A 20785-nucleotide genomic window follows, 5' to 3' on the forward strand; every position below is an offset into this window, starting at 1 on the left:
ACGAATGCCTACTGAAAAAGAAGATATATATATATATATATATACACTAAAAAGTAACTTACTCAGTCACAGTCTCTTGAAAGAGTGAAGGATGGCAACAGGTGAATGACAGTACCCCAACAAGGAAGAAACAGCTACCCAAAGAAGAGAATGGGAGATGATCATATGAGGTGTAGACCCAGTGCTCAACATACAAAGTACCTCCAACAGACAGCAGGGTAGACATTCAGGGAAAAGAGAAGATGCATGATCAGAGTGATGACACCAGGAAGTGATGGTAGGAAGAAGGAGACAAGGAATAAAAGATCAATCGAATCACAATCCAAACCCAATGGTAAGGGAGGAAAGGAAAAAGATCACAGACAAAGAAGTGGAATAAGGGAAGGAAATGTGGGAAATGGATTCAATGGAAAGATGCATTGAAAACAATGAAGCAGCCTACAACATGTATTGGACAAAAAAGGTCATCAAGATCCCACAGAGAAGAAATGTGGAAGATGGTAAGAAATGAAAAAGTTTAAAGAAATATACCACATGAGCCACGAAAATGTAGGTTAATAAAATTGATCCACAACAAAAGAAACAAATTGAGCTGAAACAGCCAAGAAAGATCAATCACATGGCAACTGTGATTTAATGTAAATCTGTCCAAACTTATCAACTGCCAGAGTAAGTGGATGATGAATCAGAGACCAAAAACAAAAGCAGTAACTAACTGGGAAGCAACAAAAGAATCAAAAACTTTACATGGAAGAGTACCCTACAGAAGGCAGAGCCACCAAAAATTAGGAGGATCGAGAGATCACTCCTTGGAAGTGAAAGGACTGGAAAATCAATTAACAACAAGAACAAAGCACCTGGAACACAACCCTTCAGGAAACGTATGTCATATGTGTGGGTTCAACCCAAGGAAATCCACTGATTACCTCAAAGGAAACAAGAAGGAGTGTCTGCTTGGTGAGTGATATAAGCCATCACCATCAAAAAGCCAAAATTAAACAGGATTAGTTAAGCTAGACAAGAAGAAGAGAGTGAACTAAAACACCTTGGACTGGCGGAAGTTTCCGGGTGTGAAGGGGATAAGACCTTTTGATTGTAGACCATTATCCTGAAGTCTCCTACTGATAGAACCACACACCCCACCTTTGGAGATGAGCATCAGGGAAGAGAAACAATCCAGAAGAGGGGGAGGAAGTGATAAACCTGACATTGTGGGGGATATGTTTAACTATAAATGCATATAGATGAATAGGGAAGGATGAAAATTAAAAGGAAAACCCAAAGTAAAGGCACAGATAACAGAAAACACCTTAGAATGCATTCTAGGAGGAGACTGTATGGTCCCAATGGAGGGGGTGTTTAAAAATACACCCCCCAAAGAGACTAGAATGTGAGGTATGTAGCAGGAAAAACATATTAAACTGGAAAATCCAACTACCCAAGCCGACTATGGAAGGAATAAAAGAGTATGTTGAGACTACCCCCATTCAGAAGGAGGTAATCGAAGCTAGACATCCAATGAATGGTGTTGGTAAAATCCCCCAAATATGGTAGTCGGGTAAAATGCAGACCACATCACAAAAGGCATATGGAACCAAAGCAAGTCCAAAAGTCAAGGCACAAAACTGGTACCCAATCACATGGTGAAAAAACCGAAGATAAGAACGTGTACCATGGGCATTCCCAGTCATGCATAAACAGCCTACCCAAATGTAATCAAAGATAAAATGTGACTATAGCATCACAGATACCTCACGTGATGCTAATTGTACAGGTGTAGCCAAAAAAAAATGGACCAGAAAAAGAACTGACTCTAAGACCCTACTGGCAGTGGATGGTAAACAAACAGCAGTGTTCCACTCTTGAAGATCCTAATAGCAAAGAAGCGACCTGCGGAGGGAACATACTGATGATGACAAACACCCCAATATGGTGGGAAGGAAGAGGAAGTATCCCACAAAATTCACTAAATATAAGTGGAACACCAAAAAAAGGAGGTGGAAGGTAAACATTAACTGTAGGAGTGCAGATAGGGTAAAATGAAGCTAAAGAAAACTAGGTAGGGGATGAAATGGATAGGATTAACCGAGATGCGAATGACATAAAATCAGGTAGAAAATCTGCCTGATGGTAAGCTAAGGCAAAAAGAATTAAAGCCTGTATAGGGAAAGGCTTGCAAGTACCCACTTTCAAAAGAGACAAAAAGATCCTCATAAAATAATATCATGAGAAGGAGAATATACTGTAAAACTTGTCTAACGAAAAAAAAAGAACTGAGATTGGCCTAGCAGATTCTGGAAGGCAATCCCTAATAAGGTGGAGAAAACTAACAAAATCTAGGTCATTTGAAAATAGGTTCAGCCATTATAGGAGGAAGGCAAACAATACTGGGAGCAGGTAGGGTGGACCCTGGACCCCCAGGGGCCCTCACAAACGAAATTAAGAAGTAGAAATTATAAATGAAAATGAAATCAATGGTAAGAAGGATAAACTATAAAGAAAGACAAAAATGAAATAGTCAATATAGTAGAAATGTTAAGAAATTGTATAGTGAAATGAACGTGTGTGTTTAAGAAAAGATATTTAACCTAATTATCGATTAATCCATAAACAGAACCATGGATAAACCAAAATAATAGACACTTATTAAGTGTAATTGAACAGTACAAAGCAAAGGATATCACTAAGCACTAAAATAAATACTTAACCAGACAATAATATGTACAATATTGGGATAAGTTTTTGTGGACCTTGGCTCAAGGGGAGAAATTACATCCTTAAAAAAAACTGAAAGAGCGAGGATTTTCTTGACTGGTATGGCAGTGCCCAAAGCAAACTCAATAGAAAGAACAGTCACTAAAATTTGTCATCTTCCTGGTCATTCTCAAACAAAATTGAAAGGATGTTGGCCAAAGGGATGGAAGGAGAAGGCCCACATGGATGAGAGAACCCACAACATGCTGAGCAATAGCTGTAATGTCCTCAACAGTCAATGAGTTTCCAGAAGCCATAGTAGAAACAGGTCCTGTGTTTGTGACTTATCACCCTCACAGAAAAAAGTCAAAATCACTGTCACTTGAGAATTCATAATAATCTTCAATACTTTTGAAATAAAAGCTAAGGTAAAACTAAACCTAAGTTCCTAAGTACAAATGCAAATTTCAGCAAATTTAACATAGAATGAAAAAAAAACATTTGTATAAGGCAATGCTGAGGAAAGAATGAAGTTATTTTCAGTGCAAGTATTTAAGGAAAGTTACTGCACTTGGAGATGGTGTTGCTCTCCTACCGGTGGAGGGCTTTTGCTGCATGATGATGTCATTATGCACCAGTGCAGTTCACATTAAACAAGAATTGTAGGCAGGAGTTAGCTCAATGCTAGTGCCATGAAATTCTCATGGGATATAGTTATTCTATGCACAGAGAAGGGGTATAGTCTCAGAATTTTGGAGTTTGTTGTAACTTGTTATTTATGGTACTTGTGGTATAATTGAAAATATATAGCTCGGGATAGGAAATCTATGCCATTCTGAAATATCTAGGGTTGTAACGAAGAGTAGACTTTGACCTTCAAAGGTTCAAACCTTCAGTAGTACTAACTTGCATAATTTACTGATGATATCACCATAATTACAAGTTTATATTTGACTGAAAGCCCTATTATTTTACAGATAAGCCATGTAAATGGAATAATACATTCACATGTTGTTTAAAAATACCTAATGTAGAAAAGTAAATATGTTTTTGTATTTTAAGTAAAAATGTATGTTGTTTATATATTTCATACTTGATGTTAAGTGTGATACTTAGTTACATACAGTAACCAAGTAAGCTTGCAGTGCAAGAGCTCCTTACTACAGCCAATTAAAACAACTGCAGTTAGCTTAAGCAAACCAATTCTTTATTTAACAGCCACTGTTTCAAGCGTTTATAACGTAAAAATAAAAATCACCTAATAACCATAACAATACACATTATCAGCATATACTTTATGCTTCATACTTATTCTACTGAAATACTTCTCTTACATCTTGTACACTAGGCATTCAACATTTTATTGAAGCATTGCAGCCACTAAATGTATATATATCCCTCACAGTTATCGTAATGGTCTGTTCTAATCACAGAAGGATGTGTTACATTTAACATTTTGATGGTGGTATGAGTGTTTGTGTTTTTTAACACAATAGCTTTTGTATAAGTAATGGCCATTATACAAATCAAAAGATCAAATTTTTCATGAGATTGACACTTAATGTGTTATTACTATTCAAACACTGTTAATTTCTCTTAACAAGACAAGAAAAAATATGAAATTGTTTGAATGCCATCTTACAAATCTTCAAATAATTATAACTATATCTGTATTCCTGGCTGGTAAACAAACTTTCAGACTTTCCCTAGGAAATTCAAATTTCTCACGTCCTCCAAGTTACACATTGTATCAGAGTATGAATTATTGTTTGGAAAATTTTCTATTTTAAATAACAATTTCAAAGTCCATTGTAAATTGTCAATTACAGTAGTAATAGCATAAATAAAAATATATAGCTTTGACTGGGAAGTTTATGACACTGGAATTTTTTAACACAAGTTCCTAGATATCAGGTAAATAAGGATCTGAATTATTAACAATTTTGAAGAACATTTTACCCCATTTTTTACATTACTTGCATTATGGTACAATTGAAAATGCATTCCTTTGGACAGATTGTCCGTACCACTTTGAAAAGTTTCACACAATTTCTGAATACCTTTTGTATCAGTATGTAAAATGTTTGGAAATTTTGCTGGTTTATTTGACAACTTTGAAATCCATTGTGATCCATTATTTACAACATTTATGTTATAATTAAAATTACATAACAATGAAAACAAAGCTTATTACACTAACATTTTTCATACTTTCCAAGTTACACATTTTGTCAAGGTATAATTTGTAAATTAGTGTTTAAAAATTAAAATGATGCTATAAGTGATAGTTTTAAGTCCAATATTACTGACAGTCAAATTCACTACTTATGTTTATTGCAGGACAAGTCAAATTTTCTAACAACCATAATGGCTTACAATAGTTTAACCTATTTTGCTTCTTTATGATAATTTTCAAAAGCAATATATTATGAGCTTTAGTTACAGTACTTGACATGCATCATAATACTACTTTGTTAAAGATAAAGATTCTACAGTTTTCAGTTGCATTTTATTTTTAGGTTGTCATTCGAAAACTTAAATATACTTGTCCGTCTCAATGATGTGATTTCTTATTCTTCTTGTGAAATCAATTACACGTTATTCTTTGAATAAGAAAGGATAGCTAACTTCACCCTACCGTAACTTGTGAGACTCCTAGAACGCAAAAACACGTTATTTCGTAGGGCCTCAGACTTAGCCTTAACGTCTTAAGCCTAATCGTAAATAATCTACTTCATCAAACTTCAAACTCAAAGGATACGATTCACATAACTTTCCAAAGATGCTGCCATTATTATTCAATCCGAGTTTGCATCCACGATATAAATAAAGCAATAATCAAACTACAGTTAAATTATTCTTTTTTTTCACTTTAATATTTAACAGTAGAAACTAATTTACTAATAAAGCCCTTCAACTCCAAAGCATAATAACGCTTGGAAAGTCGGAGTAAACAACACAGTTCTGAAGTTGTTTATTATATTCATTGCGCCAAACTAGGAAAGAGAATTTATTAAGTTTTTTGCTAACCTGACGTCAGCCGTTTTATTGAATCAGGTAAATAAGTATCTAATCAGGAACACTTTAGGTGTTGAAAAAAGGTGCGGCCAAAAAAGATTGAGCGTGCGAATAAAAGGAATGAAATCAAAATTGGCGGCCAAACTGGTAGCTATACTTATAGCATTGATAGGAATTTTATAACATATATTCATTCATTAGTTAGCCAGGCTGCGTTTTTGATCAATTTGGGGCATGATGATGAATAAAACAAAATACGCGACCTAGCTAACTAATGAACAAATATTTGCTGTAAAATTCAACGCTATAAGTGTAGCTACCAGTTTGACCGGCAATTTTGATTTCATTTTTTTAAGTCGCACGCTCAATCCTTTTTTGACCGCACATTATTTTTTCACGCCTAAAGTGTTTTTGATTAGATATAATGAATTTTTGTTAATACACACAAACAAACCAAAGCAAGTAAAAAAGTGACAATCAATAGTAACCAAAATTAGCTTAAAGATCGCAACCCTATTATTCGGAATAGACCTATATCTTACATAACCAGTCAGATTCTTTAAAATACATGATGATAGTTTCTTCTCTCTTTTAAACAGTGTGAATAACTTCCTTTATAGTAACGCCATGAAATTTAAATGAACAGTTTCTTGTCATCACCCGCATGCGCTCGGTACAGCCATATCAAGCATCATTATTTACGCTAATTGCTTTAGCTAATATCAACTGACGCTAAACGCTCTTTAATAAGGAGAATTTTAAAAATTTAGCAAATCTGTGCTTAAAAGTTCACAATGAATAATTACCATTCACCCATATGAAACTTTTGAAAACTTGAGCGAGAAACTGATAATCTACTTTGCTTGGCCTAACCAATACTTATGTATCTGCACGTCTTTTCACCTGTAGTTTTGCTTCTCTAAATCAGCTGTTTTTAATCCTAATGAGAATAAAACTAAAAGGTCCACTTTTACCCTTAGATGAAGTTAAAGTAATAATTTTAGACCATAGTTCACGTGACGTTTTGCCTAAGCGTGCACAAAGTTTTTGTCAAAATTGAGCGGTTTTTGTTAAATAACTTTGCACATGTGGCTTATATTTAAACCAAATTTGACACCTAATTCTAGGTTGTAAAGTTTTATTAGTGTACCAAATTTGAAAAAAAAATGCACTGAAGATTATTAAGTTCTTCTATCAGTACTTTGGTGCGAAGACAAAAAAGGAAGAAATTCATTCAAATTTAGAGATTTTTATATTGTGTATTTCTTAACTAATTGCACTGAAATTTGGTATGTGAAGTAAGGGCCCAGTAGAGCACATCCACTGAAAATATGTGATAGTTTGGATTACCACAGTTTGAACTACAGAAAGTGGAAAATCGATAAACTATCACTTCTGTTAATATTAACACAATTTGTCTTGCGTGTTGTTTTGTTCGCACGACACAGTATCGTGTGTTTTGATTCGCAATTGTCTTTGGCTTGTGATTCATCGCTATTCCCCTGGTGGAATAGCGGTAAGTCTATGGACTTAGCATGCTAAAATCTAAAAATCTATTCCCCATGATGGACACAATGTGGCTTAACTCTAAAGCAAACAAACAAATAAAATTTACTGCTAACTTTTCTTGGCCAATAACAGAATCTTACAGGTGATATTGAAATTTCTTTACTATTGTGAGAAAAATTGTTTTTATTATCTTCCTATCAAGAATTTTGGCAATAATGTTAGAGAGAAAAACTATCCTTAATTTCCACATAATAATAACGTTACGACAGCGGAAGTCACGCGACGCTGGGAGCATGCGCGCTGTAGTTTCTAGAAGGATCGTGACTTATCGGGCAACCTCATGAATGTCCCAGCGTTTGCTAGACGCCCTCTTTTTTTAGTACATAAGCCGGAGATAGATTGAAGAGAAATAATTGATAATTGAGTCAAGCAAACAGTAGGCACCGCAAGTAAAGTGTGTGAATCGCTGTGAATTATAGCGTGTATTTATAAAAGTATTTAAGTTAAAGTGACTGTGGAAATTCTGTGTATTGCAACGTTGTATCGAGAAAGAATAAACTAGTTTTAATTAAGAAAGGACTTGTATTGCTGAAGTTTATCTGAAAGAATTCTACGGGAAATTAAAAAAAAGCAGATACGTAACAATAATAATAAATACTTTTTATTTCAGTCAACGTTTTGCTCTTGCAGCTTCATTAGGGCTAGTAGTACATAATAAGATGAGCTAAGAAGTTCACTATTTAAAGAAAAGAGTTCATAGCTTTGTTCATGGAAAGCCTTGCAGCATGTTGATCGGTACTGGTTCTAAAACAACAATTGTTTGGCCAAATTTGTTAATGAAAAGTGGGAAATTGTCTTCTGATATGAGAAAAAAAGTGAAAGAGTTATGGGAATGGTGAGTGAACATATAAAGTTCCTTCCAAAGACAAGTTAGAAGTTGCTCTTACTATGTGAAACTTCTCTGTACCTCACAGTGTGTGAGTAATTGACATGAAAGAAGAGAACATATTAGGAACTGGCTCTTTGTGGAGACATGGATGCTTCGAATATTTTTACAGTCTACAACCAGGAAATCCCTACTACACGACAATTACTACACCAGAGATTAAATTTCCTGTAACAACAAGGAGAATAGTCACTGTGGCATCAAGAAGTGAAGTATTCATACCAGGACTTGTTCAAAATAAATTTACATCTAGTGAGTAGGTCACAGTAGCATGTCCTGATGGATTAATGGTTAATAGAGCTCTTGTAGTTCTGAAGAATAAAAATACCACCCTTAGAACCATAAACATAAAAAAAACTAAAATTCGAGTCAAATATCGATAGGACATTGCAAGATGCGAGGTTTTACAGATAGTACTTCCATATGTAAGAGCATTGGAATTAATAGCCTTTGAGGAAAGATGTGGGGAGCTTGGTATTAAACCCTTACAGAAGGACAGCTTAACACCTCACTTGCAATACTTTTTATTGTTATAGCAGTGGAGGTGTGTTGACTGCTCACGGAATATCAAGATACCTTCTCCAGTAGACTTCACGAGTCAAGTTAAAGAAGTAAAAATCTCACAAGATTGATACTGGAGATGAAACCCCAACACACCAGCTAGACAGATGACTTCCACTAACGAAACAGGTTGATGCTTTTACAGAGATAGAAGCCATGAAGGTTTCAAAAAGATAAAAGCCTTAGAGGAACAATGAGTAACAGAACTGAGGATTAGTCAATGGACATCACCTACTGTACTTCTAAAAAGAAATGGATCCACAAGGTTCTGTGTGTACAATCACAAAGTGAATAAAGTTACGAAGAAGGATACCTTTCCACTACCAAGAACTGGCTCTACTTTGGATGTTCTAACAGATCAAAATTGTTTTCAACATTGGACCTAAAAAGTAGATATTGGCAAGTACAACTCGACAAAGTGAGTAGAGAAAAGATAGAATTTTACCACAGGAAATGGATTACAGCATTTGGATTTTGTAATGCTCCAGCTACATTTTAACAAGTAATTGGAGTGTGTTTATTCTGAACTGCCCTGAAACATTATACTCATCTACGTGGATGACATAATTGACATTATCCAAGTCAGCTCGACTGTGTAAGAATCACTTGCAATATTAATCCCTCATTCTTTTCTACTGAGACAAATTACTGTCTATATGACAACAAGACAGCAGAGAAAAAGATAAGTCTGAGTTGGAGAGTGTGGAATGTAAGTTCATGCTATCTGATAGGGACAACAAAGGGCAGCATGACCAGAAAAGCCTGGGGATCAGGAAATCCTTAGGTTTTCTTGGTGCATATTCTACCAGCGAGGTTGGGCAAGAGCAGATGTTTAGCCCATAGATATGTGTTATGATTTATGATGTGTTATCATTGTGTTATGACCCTTTTTAAACTTAGAACTTGGCTTAACCTTTGACCAGTTAGGATTTGGTCAACCTTGTATTTGAATCTGGACTTTAAGTACTTAAAGTCGAGTTTTAGCCATGCTACGTCTCTCTTTTATTGACTAGCCAGTGGTTATCCTGTCTTTGCCTATTTATATCTGGGATCCAAAGCTTTATTCCAGCATGAAGGCCTGAATCCATCGAACACCATGATAGAAGTGACCTCAGCTTCACCATAAACAAGCCCATTGATGAAGAGACATTGGTTATTTAAAGCTATGCTGTAGGAGAGCTTATTGTCTCAGTGAATGGGATGAACCTGATATCGCCAGGGTCAAAGCTGCTTCTGATGAGTGAAAATCCTGCTGCTTCTGAGAAGCCAGAGGACATTCAAAGTACAAAATCATCAATGATGTTGACTCTGTATATGTCTGTTTTAATCCCACCCAAGGAAAAAGTGAAACCTGAGGAGCAACATGGCTCAGTAACTTACCCCATTGGATGATGTGCCACAACCATGATGAAGTAATGACAGATGTGTTTAGATCTTTGATGAGATCACTACATATCAAAGCCAAATAATAGCTTTCAAGTACTAGTTTCCTCCCAAAGGACATACAAGTCAGATGACAGGTGTGGAGCAGACCCCAAGGTAGCTGGCAGGGGTCATGCATATAAGTCAACTGGCTTGTGGACCATTTCCACTGTTAAAGAGGAAGCCCCATGGTGTGGGATGATCGACCTTGCCAGACCTGTGCTGCAATGACATTAGAATCCCCACTAGCAAAGCAACCTCGAAAAGCCCAAAGAATACCAAGGGTAGACCTCCCAATTAGATCACCCAAGGTTATCACACAATGATCCACATAAGAGCAGATTTCAGTATTCAAAAGGCACTGCTAGGAGATGATGCTCCAGAGTTCATCCATTCCAGGCCACGAACTATGTAAAACATCTCAGGGATTGATCCATATCCTCTTTTATGGTCTCTTTGAAGGTTGGAGGAGTGAGTTGTTTGACCTCATTCACCAGCCCCTGCATACTAGACCAAAGCCTCTCATTTTTCATTGACCTAAGCAGTGTAGTTCCTCTATGTTCCCTGGCTATATAGTGACAAGTTGCTCATGGTAGCTCATCATACAGCCCTGCTCAAACCCTCTTGGTGCTTTGAGCTATGTATGCTTATAGACTCATCTGTTGGGGAGACAACTCTAAGTGGCAGAATTCCTCTACCAGCAGCAGATACAGCCTCTGTACACTCATCATTGGTGGTTTTGACCAGAGATGGGATTGTTGTGGTCTGACTGAAAATGGAGTGAGATCAATTTTAAGGAGCACAGCCTACTCACTTAATTTGAGTACAAATCTCCGTGAGTTAACAGCTACAGGTTGACTGATACCATCGATTTCTGCAGCATTGGCAAAAGCTCCGTGTTCTAGGAAGGAACTCCCTATAGACTCGACACCATTCCTGCACAACTATTTCTCTCCATGAATGGACTTTCCCCTTCTCATCAATGAGTACTTCCACATTGAAGAAAGCCATTCTCTTCATGGAGGCTTTCCTTTCAAACTGAGTTAGCAAGAGAATGAATTGGGCTGTATAAGCACTTTATATCACTACAAGAAAACATCGATAATAAATCCTGTCACGGCACCAAATTTTTATCTTTCTATCAACTTGTGGTATTTTCAGTTTAAATGAATTTTCCGGCAAGTGTGATATCGAATGTCACACAGTAACTGAAGCGTTCACCCAGAAATTTATGGAATTCTTTGTGTGAGATCATGTGATTGAGTTTCTCTCCTTAGAGGAAAAATAACGAGTCTGAGCATTTTCTGAATAAATTAACAAAATCTCTATTTTAGCAATAAATAGTAAAACACAGTTTGTGTACCTACACTGACGGCAAACAGCCATTTCTCCGCTGTAGTGGGTGTTCAGTCTTGTAGCTTTCAACACTAAACACGATAATGCTAATAACTCTGGACCACATGTTACCACCATGAAAGCGTGGAAACTGAATAATTAATAACTTGTTAAAATTCTATATTACTAGAGGAGGTAGAAGCCCGTGATACGCCTGCATATCACAAGTGATTGAACTGCTTGCATGTTTGGAATAATTATTTTTATACATTTTTCTACATATCTTATTTTTTTTTCGGTACCACGGATTATAAGCCCATGATTAAGCTTGAAAATTCTGCTTTTTTATGGATTATAAGTGTTTATTAATTATTTTAACATATTATAAAAAAACACGAATGTTAAATATCTAGATGACTTCAGATTGGTAAGAACGAACGTTTAACTGAGAATGTTGGATGTGAGAAGATAAATTATAAATTGTACCGAAGTTTATGATACATTATCTGTACTCGTATGTTATGTGAATTTTATTTCTTTAATTTTGTATAATATTAAATACATTATGTTTAAATGTAACTCGTAAATGTAAAAGTAAGAGTTCAATAACGTTGATTTAACTTTATGTTCAAGCCTATAGTAATTCTAAATTAGTAATATTACTATTATTAGTATATAGCACTTAGCAGCAGAAGACCTCATTAATTAACGTCAATATATTGTTTTAGTAAAACTAAAATTTCAAGCTTTAAAATAATCTAATTTACTGAAAACAGCTAAGTAGTTATCGTAATTGGGGATATAATAGACTATGTAAGTACATTATTATACGTTTCTTGTATGTTATTGTTAGTAGAAGTAGTAGTACTGCTATTACTATTACTCAATTTACTGTAGCCCGTGATTCATAATCATAGTGAGAATTTCATGACGCAGAAGTTGGTTTATTTAGGAGCAGTTTCTTTTTTTAGTTTCCTCTTCAAATTCACAAACAAAATTTAGTTGCAAATAGCCTACCTTAAAACAAATTAAAAAATAATAATAATAAAAATCACAGTCTCTGTGAAGCAGGCAAAAATATTAACTTTCTGAAATGACTGCACATTGAGTACTTCTCCAAGCTTTTTGGGGGACAATGGATATAGGCCACTACTTTGAAAGAGTTGGAATGGAGAAAAAGGAAAACTTATTGATCTCTTTTAAAAGTACAAGTATCCTGGCCAAAAACCAAGTTTGTTACTCAGATATCCCCCAAAATGACAAATTTTTGCTTTATCCCTGTAACTAATACATCATGATGCGTTTTCAGGGTACACTGTCATTGGGCCATTTATTTGAAAGAGCTTTTTTTAGAAGAAATCAAATTCATAAATATTTAGATGCATATATCTCCTTGATGCAAAATACCCAGTTGGATGACATCAAAGCCAAAGTGCACAGAACTGTTGATGCTTTTGGGGTGAATAGAGAAACATGTACATGTCAGAATTATGTAAAGTTATGATGCTGTGAATTACAGGTCAGAAAGTAGATTTTTTTAACCACTTAAGAAGTAGTCAAATGTAGAACCAGATGATGTGTACGAGAACAGAAGATTAAAAAAGGACCCCACTTAGAAAAATTTGATTTCTGAAACAATAAACATGATGAACAAGAGCAAGCATTAGAATCAAAGAATTATGGCAATGTCTAAACATTTTCTGTTAGAGTCATAAACTGCAATAATACCTTTATGTAATGGGGTGAATTTGAGCAAATAATGCAGAAATTTGTGAAAGGTAGATTAAGTAAGACAACCTTAGGCATTTCCAAAGGGCCACATACCAGAAACAAAATAGTAAAGATTGCAAAAACTGTAGAAGAGGACACCGATGACATAGAGCATGGACTGATGATGTTGAACAAGAAACAAAAGCTTCACTCTGTGTGGAATACTGTCATCTCAGTCAAGAAGAGAAGTGGAAAAGGTGAAAGAAAAAACAACATTAACCAGCTAAATACTACCAATACCACACTGAAACCTCCACTATAGGAAGCTGCATCCAATCATCCATCGTGGTCTAGAAAAGTGAATCTTGGAAGAATGGCTCTTAAGTTGAAGAATACTTGCACTGTTAATAGCCTACATTTATTTGGCAGTGCAAAAGAGCAATTATTTTTTCCTTCAGCTAAAGAAAATAAGCAACAAAAGATACCAGAATTAAGCCAATTACCAGTTCCAACATTTCACTAAACTAGAGTAAATGAAAAGCAAAATCAAGTGGTTAAAACAGTTTGATTGTTTCAGTAGAAGTGTCTCAGATGAGTATAACAGTGAGGAGGATTTTTTTGCCTGTCACTGTGATTATTTAACAAGAACAAAGGTTAAATTGGCATGCAGGGATCATTGTTGGCTAGAACTGCTGATTGTCCAAACTTCTATGGTCCTTGATGTTCTGTTTTGAATTCCAAAAAAGGATTGCAGCAGTTTTACTAGAAAGATATGAACTTCAACTTAAAAATTAAGAAAATTTTCATTAATTTATCCGTTTAATTGATATATGTGAATAATCTTTCTCATATTAACAAAATATCAAAATAAAATAAATTTTTCTGAAAAAAGTTATATAAAAAAATCAACCTTAAAGTGATTAGACTAATTGCATATTTAATTAATACAGTAGCTAGATTTAGTGATTTACATAATATAGACTTTGTAATTTTGGAAGCTCTTGTTTCTCTAGAGAACATATCATTATATGGTTAGCAAGAGTTTTAAAAGACTTATTTATTTTAATTTTATTTCACTGATTGATAAATATCTCATTGTTTTTAAATATCTAGATGTTACATTTGGTATATTTCAATGAGCAATATTTGTACTTTCCACATTACCACGTACCTGAAGGACTTTACTATTTGAATAACTTTGATGGATAATAAAAACCTATATGCAGATTTAATGTAAATGTAAACTTATTTGGATATAGTTGAGTTTTTTAAACCATGTAAAGTAAAGTATTGTTTGTACATGGTGTTTTTTATATCTTTAATACTATATGACATTTAAGTTAAGTAATCTTTTATCAACTCTGTGGATGTATTTTTAGGTATGTTTACTGTGAGATGTATAGATTAATCATGGAAAGAATATTAATACTGTATTAGTTGTGAAAAATATCAAATTCATTATCCTTACAGATGTTTTGTTTATTATTCTTTCTTCACATCTTACAGTTAACTTTTCTATTTTTCATAATTTTTTTACAAGTGAATTAAGTTTAAACATTAATCAGTACTTGTGAAATCCTGGGAGTTCAGAATCTCTTTGTACCAAAACAATTATTTTAAACTTTGTTTTTCTTTATTATTTATACAGTCACAAGCTCCTTTTTCATGAAGGTAAAATTAATGCAGGGTGAAAAAAAAATTATAATTTTATCTCCTATCATTTTTGTTGATTTCTTGGTGACAAGTAGGTTTTGGGCTAAACTGTTTTTACTGGCAAGTAATTAAAAAGTGTGCTTGTTGGCTAAAGTACATCCCATTTCCAGTCTGAAATAGATCTTTTGTATCTGTTAAATATTATCTAGCTGTATAGTACTCGTACTGATATTCAGTATTGCATAGTCCAGGACAGAGTTGACGAGATTTGTAGATCATAACTGGTGACATTCTTCAGCTCTACTTCCTGCTGCAACTTTCAGTGGAATTAATTATTTTGCTTGTTTTGGTTATCGTGGCATTCATGTGGCTGGTGAAGTTGAGTATCTATCAAAGGTTATCCTGGGCCTCAAATAGTTTTGTATTTCTTCCAGAGGAATAGCAGTGCCTGAGAAAGATGATGATGGTTTGTTCTAATCAGCATATCTGTTGATGATTGTGCAGAGCATGGCTTCAGCTTTGGCAGTATTGATGAAGATTTCTGTGTTATTGCATCATTTGCTCACCCTGCTAATGAGTAGTTCTTATATTTGATTTCAACTTTCCTAGAACTTCTCTGTTGTACTTCATGATGTTGTCAGCAAAGATTAACAAAGTCTGGGTGGACTGTCAATGCATTCTAGTTCTTTGGTGTAGATATTAAAGAGGTTTGTTAAGAGTGGTGATCCAGTGTTGATGTTGAATCAGTCTGATTGCCAGCTTCCATGCTTCATGATGCATCTTTTTGTAATTATTGCAGCTAAGACCCATCTTACACATATCACACTGATGCCTATTCTGAGAATTTTATCAGCAAAAATGGGCATCTGGACTCTATTGTAGTCATTGTCTAGATTTAGAGACCAGCTTCAAAGCCTTCCCATTTATCAGCTGCAAATTTAGCACTGATGATCCATGTTTTTAAATCTACTGAGATAACCACCTAACCACATTATGGTTCAATATGACAGGCAAGCCTTCTCTGTCAATGATGTTTTCTTGGACAATGATTTGATGGTGTCTAAGGAGGGAGAGAGATCCTTCACAGGTTTGGGTGAGGGTTTGAAAAAAGCATTGGTCCATGTTTCAGAGATACTACCTGTTGCCCAGCTACATTGATACCCCAACGATACCTTCAATAAGTTGGCTTTTGTAAGCTTCTTAAAAGTAGAGGTTCTTACACTATATATACCTGTATCTTCATCTTTAGATGTATTTATGGCTCTGTGTATTTCATCCAAGCTAAAGATAGCTTCCATATATAAGTATAGTTGTAGCATATATAGAGAGTACTGTATTTTGAACCACTTCTGAATGTCCTGATCACCAGTAGAGAGCACAAACTATTATATGCATTCCTTGCCTTCTGTACCAGTACTGTGTTATGCCTTATCGGCATGAACTCACCTCAGGCTTGATTGCATGATTTTTAGGTTTTATCAGTATCATTATTCCACCAGTTGCATAAGTTACTGATTTGGCTTAACTTGATAGTGGAGAGATACTAGAAGGTACCCACTTCCCAGGTGGAATGTCTGACATTGAGGTCTCCTCACAGTAAATACACAGGAATCTTGCCAGACAGGCAAGAATGTCCAATCTTCAGCATGAATTGTTGTGTTACCATTCTTGCACACACTGGTGATTTGTATTTGTATGGGTAACATTAGTTTGCAGTGGTGCTTGTTCCACTTATAGCTATCATGATGTTCATAGTGGATGGTGCTGCTGTTGTGTTGAACTGAAGTGTTGTAATGAACAATTACTTATCATATTGTGAGACTGACAAAGTTTGGTGAACTTTTTAAGCATTAGGCATTTATTAGCTCGGTGTTTAGACCTCAGTTTTCTGTTCTTCTACTGGAAAGGTCGTATCCCCAGCTAAGTGGTTATCTCCTTTGCCCCCACAGTCATTCATATGTGCACTTTTTTTTTAATGTTTTGTTTCTAGGCAATAAATTAACCACTTGCTGTTCAGGATAAGATAAATGAGTGATGGCGAGCCAGGATTCTATTACAATACAGTTGCCATTCTTAAGGTGAGTACACTTGACATTAGCGTATAAAGATACCACTCTCAAGAAGCCTCTCTGTTGTTTCCATTCTCTAGTAACAGTGTGTGCAAGGTGTCCTCTCTGCTTGTTAATTTAGTGTGATACTAACTAAGTTGCATTGGCCATTGATTCCATATGTAGAGATTCATTTTCTCTAATGTTGCCCATAATTAGGCTCCAGGTGGTTAACACTAAGATTATTCTTACCAATAAATTTGCCCCTGTCTCAGACTGATGTCTCAGCACGTACTTAAACTTAGCTAAGTCTAACATAAGTGATAACTCTGTACTGTACATACAATGGTACTCACAGTAACTCTAATTATAATTAAAATTTAATGCTAGAGCTATAATCAGTATATAGTGACACTCTACATTGCCTATAAATGGACACATGGTAACACTGTAAGTAACAAAATATAACACAAACTGTAGCAGTGTCTGAGTGACATACTAGGGTTTTGATCAAGATATTTGTATGTTTTAGTGATCACAGAATTTTTTCTACATCATATCTCTTTCAAATTAATGGCCTAAATTGAGTGTACCCCAAAAGATTGTTAAATATTTAATTAGTAGTCATTTCTTTAAGTTACTTTGGGTGCTGCATAATGACTGTGGTCAGTTTCTTCAAAACATCAGTCTTTATCCAGGATATTTGCACCTAAGTATTATTTATGTATTTTATCTCTCCTAGAAAGTTATTTTAAGTAAGTAGCCCAAAGTCAGTTTAACCCTAAAAACACATTGTTATATATTCAGTAAAGAGATAATGCAGAAATGTGGTGGTGTTGAAGTTACAAACGGGGTTTTGAGTCATGATATTTGTACGTTTAAATGATCAAGAAGTTTCTTTCTCCATCAAAACTCATTCAAAGTAATGGCCCAAATCTGTTATACCCCAAAAGTGTGAAGTAATTTTGGAAAGCCAGGCTATTTTAGCTGCTTTGCAGAGTCTGTGAACAATTTTTTTAATTGAAAAAAAATCAGTTTTAAACAGTGCTGTTTGTACCAGTTGTTTATTATTTTGAACTTGAAAGTGAATAAGAAACTATGCCAGAATAAGAAACCAACCTCAATTTTATGTGAACCTGACCAAAGTTGAGAAGGTCCATGCAGCTGGGGCTAATACACATATACAATGTAAAGCCATTAGATAAAAATTCATTCAGAAGAAGAAACCTTTATTTGAAACAAAAAAGTCAGTAAAATCATAAAAGTTCAGTAGTTACACTTCTCATTGCTAGTAATTAGTAAACACTTTGTCAATGTAGCTGATTTCTTGTTCTGCCATACTTGACGCTTTGATTTATTACAGTTTCATATTCAAAAATATGTTAAATATTTCACTGTTTTTCAATATATTAGATTGTTTCCAAACTGCTACTCTCTCATGTCACTGACTTTTACTAAAATAAGTGTTTTAATGCGTTTTGTCATTTCTTGTTTCTAATTAGTTAGACTGAAGGTGTACAGGGATTCTTAGTAAAGTACATAAAGTTCTTCCTGAATAACTGGAATATTTTTCAGGCAATAATTTCAGTTCAAATTCAATAATGTTTGTTAAAACAAGCTTTAGCATTCCTTACCAAAATTAGCATCAGGTCACAAAAATTACTGCAAAATAATAAATAATATGAAATTACTTGCAGTTTGTAACCAGTGAGAGGGCATGTCATTCCAGCAACAGTAACTAGGGCACTTTTCTAGGCTATATCATTCATTGGGAAGGCCATACACTGAAAGTAGAGTCTGTAAATTCTGAGGTAAGTGAAATGTCTCGGCAATAAAAGTAAAACCTGAGAGTTCAATTATTAGATATTAGGTTACTGCAGAATAAGTCTCCAAATAAGTTTAAACTTCTGCAGTGTATTACTTGATATTCCACTGTCAAGCTTGTTATACTTTACATTTTAATGCTAATACTTACCTATTATAAATCTTTAAATTTTTTGTATGATTTTTTCAAGACATATGACAGGAATTATAATGCATATCTTGAAATTACTCTTATTTTGATATCATAGCTAATGTATGAGGCATAAGAGGCAGTATTATTCAATCATTAATGGTAATTGATACAGGATGTCTGAAAGTAAAGTCACTAGACTCTGGGGAGGATGAATATCTCAGTTATAAAAATAAACTTCATTGTCTAATAGTTTCATTTCTAAGGTCCTGGTGCTGCTTTCATTCTACTGCCAATTCTTATTCTCTCACTGAAATCCACAACTAGGTCCCTGTTCTTCCTAATGTAAAGTTGGCAGGATAAAAATTAGCTGAAACACTAATTTGGCCAACCTACCCAAAGGGAGAGAAGGAAAGATTAAATGTTAGAGAATGGCTGTAGGTCTATGTTATTCTTTTAGAACATTGATGTGCATGTATCACAGGGATAAGATGGGATTTGGTATTAGATCAGAAAACTCAGTTTAATAAACATAATTCATTTGAAGTTTAACAATTAGATACCTCATTTACTGTTTGAATAACGTACACACTGTATTAGTCTTAAGAATATACAAAAATCTTGCTTCAGAAATATAATATTTTGTTTATCATTAGGCCTACACCTTGTTTACACCTATATCTTAAAGCACAATTGATGGCAACATTTTCAGTTTGATATGTGTTAATAAAGCAGTAGAATCATCCACTTAATGTAAGGAAACCTTTAAAACCAGTGTGATAATGAACATTCACTCTTGGAGGGACTAGTTTTTTTTGTTTTTTTATAAATAAGTTAATGGTAGTTCAAAAATTACACCCATTGTCTGTCACACACAAACTTTGGACAAGATGGGAGTTGGCAGCATGCCATTATTAGATTTGTATTAGTTTAATTTATAACTATGGCAAGTCAGTTAACATTTAAATTTTTAATATTTTTGCTAAGATATGCATTTATAACAGGTTTTTATACTCACTAAAAATATCTGATGTTTAACATCTTCAGAGTTGTTTTAGAATCTCATATCAAGGCTGAAATTTTGATACATTATGTAAAACAGTCATGATGAAAATTAGATAACTGTCAGGTAGTTAATATGAACTGGGGAAAATCACTGCAGGACAAATGCAACTAAATAAGTAATAGATGACTTTTGGCAAATATTTTAAAAATCTTTGGGTGTGTTTTATTAGAAAGGAACTGGTATTTTACCGGCTTTGTAAATTTAAAGCAAGTTGTTTATTATGCAATAGAACGGAGATATTATGTTGACAGACTACATTTGTTTTTTCGAAATAATATCTGTGGCCTAATACAGGTAAGGAGCAACTTAGGGTACTTCTATGAAATTGATTGTAGGGATTAGTTTGGAGCAGATGTAAAGAAGAAGTTCACAAAAGAGTTACACTTACAAAACGTGTTTATACATGGATGAAGTATAATTAAGATTATTACCAAAGTAAAAATAAATAATAAGTGTAATTAAGTAATACTTATTTGTTTGTATAGAACATTTGAAATAATTAAGATGAACTAGCTGCCTCAGTGTTTTAGTCAAGGCCCTTATATGGTATTTGTGTAACTTGTTGAATATTTTTACGACTTAGTATGTGTACTATAGTTTGGTATTATTTTAGATCTTTGTTATTTATGTATATAAAAAGGATTCACTTAATTATGTTGGTTTTGCTTGTTTGTGGCTTGGGGATGACTACTATTACCTTACTTCTATATTCAAAGTATGTATTCAAAAAAGTCTGATTCCTCTTCTTTTTAAGTCAATAATTAAAAAATATTTGACCATCTATGACCCGTTTGGTCACCCACTATTCAGAGGTTATGAAGAATTCAAGCTAATTTCAATATTGCACCATAATGAAGGTTTATTTTGAG

The 20785-nt window shown here is 34.4% G+C and overlaps 2 protein-coding genes across 4 annotated transcripts in view; one reads left to right on the forward strand and one right to left on the reverse strand.

Annotated features, from left to right (window-relative positions):
* Positions 1 to 5922, reverse strand: part of LOC106478599 (U6 snRNA-associated Sm-like protein LSm8) — a 19905-nt gene extending 13983 nt beyond the window's left edge. The window contains exon 1 of the mRNA XM_013939154.2: positions 5456 to 5922. Within this exon, the coding sequence (XP_013794608.1) occupies positions 5456 to 5486 (31 nt within the window). The 5' untranslated portion in view covers positions 5487 to 5922. The remainder of the gene's footprint in view (positions 1 to 5455) is intronic.
* A 5986-nt stretch (positions 5923 to 11908) lies between these two features.
* LOC106478600 (39S ribosomal protein L2, mitochondrial-like) overlaps positions 11909 to 20785 on the forward strand; it is a 14640-nt gene continuing 5763 nt past the window's right edge. Inside the window, exons 1-2 of one of the 3 annotated variants that reach the window (XM_013939155.2) lie at positions 11909 to 11999; positions 18594 to 18707. The gene's annotated coding sequence lies outside the window, so the exon portion shown is untranslated. Of the gene's footprint in view, positions 12000 to 12033; positions 12299 to 16907; positions 16927 to 18593; positions 18708 to 20785 lie in introns of those variants that run through there. The other 2 variants (XM_022382205.1, XM_022382206.1) reach the window with 2 other exon arrangements.

This window comes from Limulus polyphemus, unplaced genomic scaffold (assembly GCF_000517525.1).
Source record: "Limulus polyphemus unplaced genomic scaffold, Limulus_polyphemus-2.1.2 Scaffold230, whole genome shotgun sequence".
Classification (NCBI taxonomy): Eukaryota; Metazoa; Arthropoda; class Merostomata; order Xiphosura; family Limulidae; genus Limulus; species Limulus polyphemus.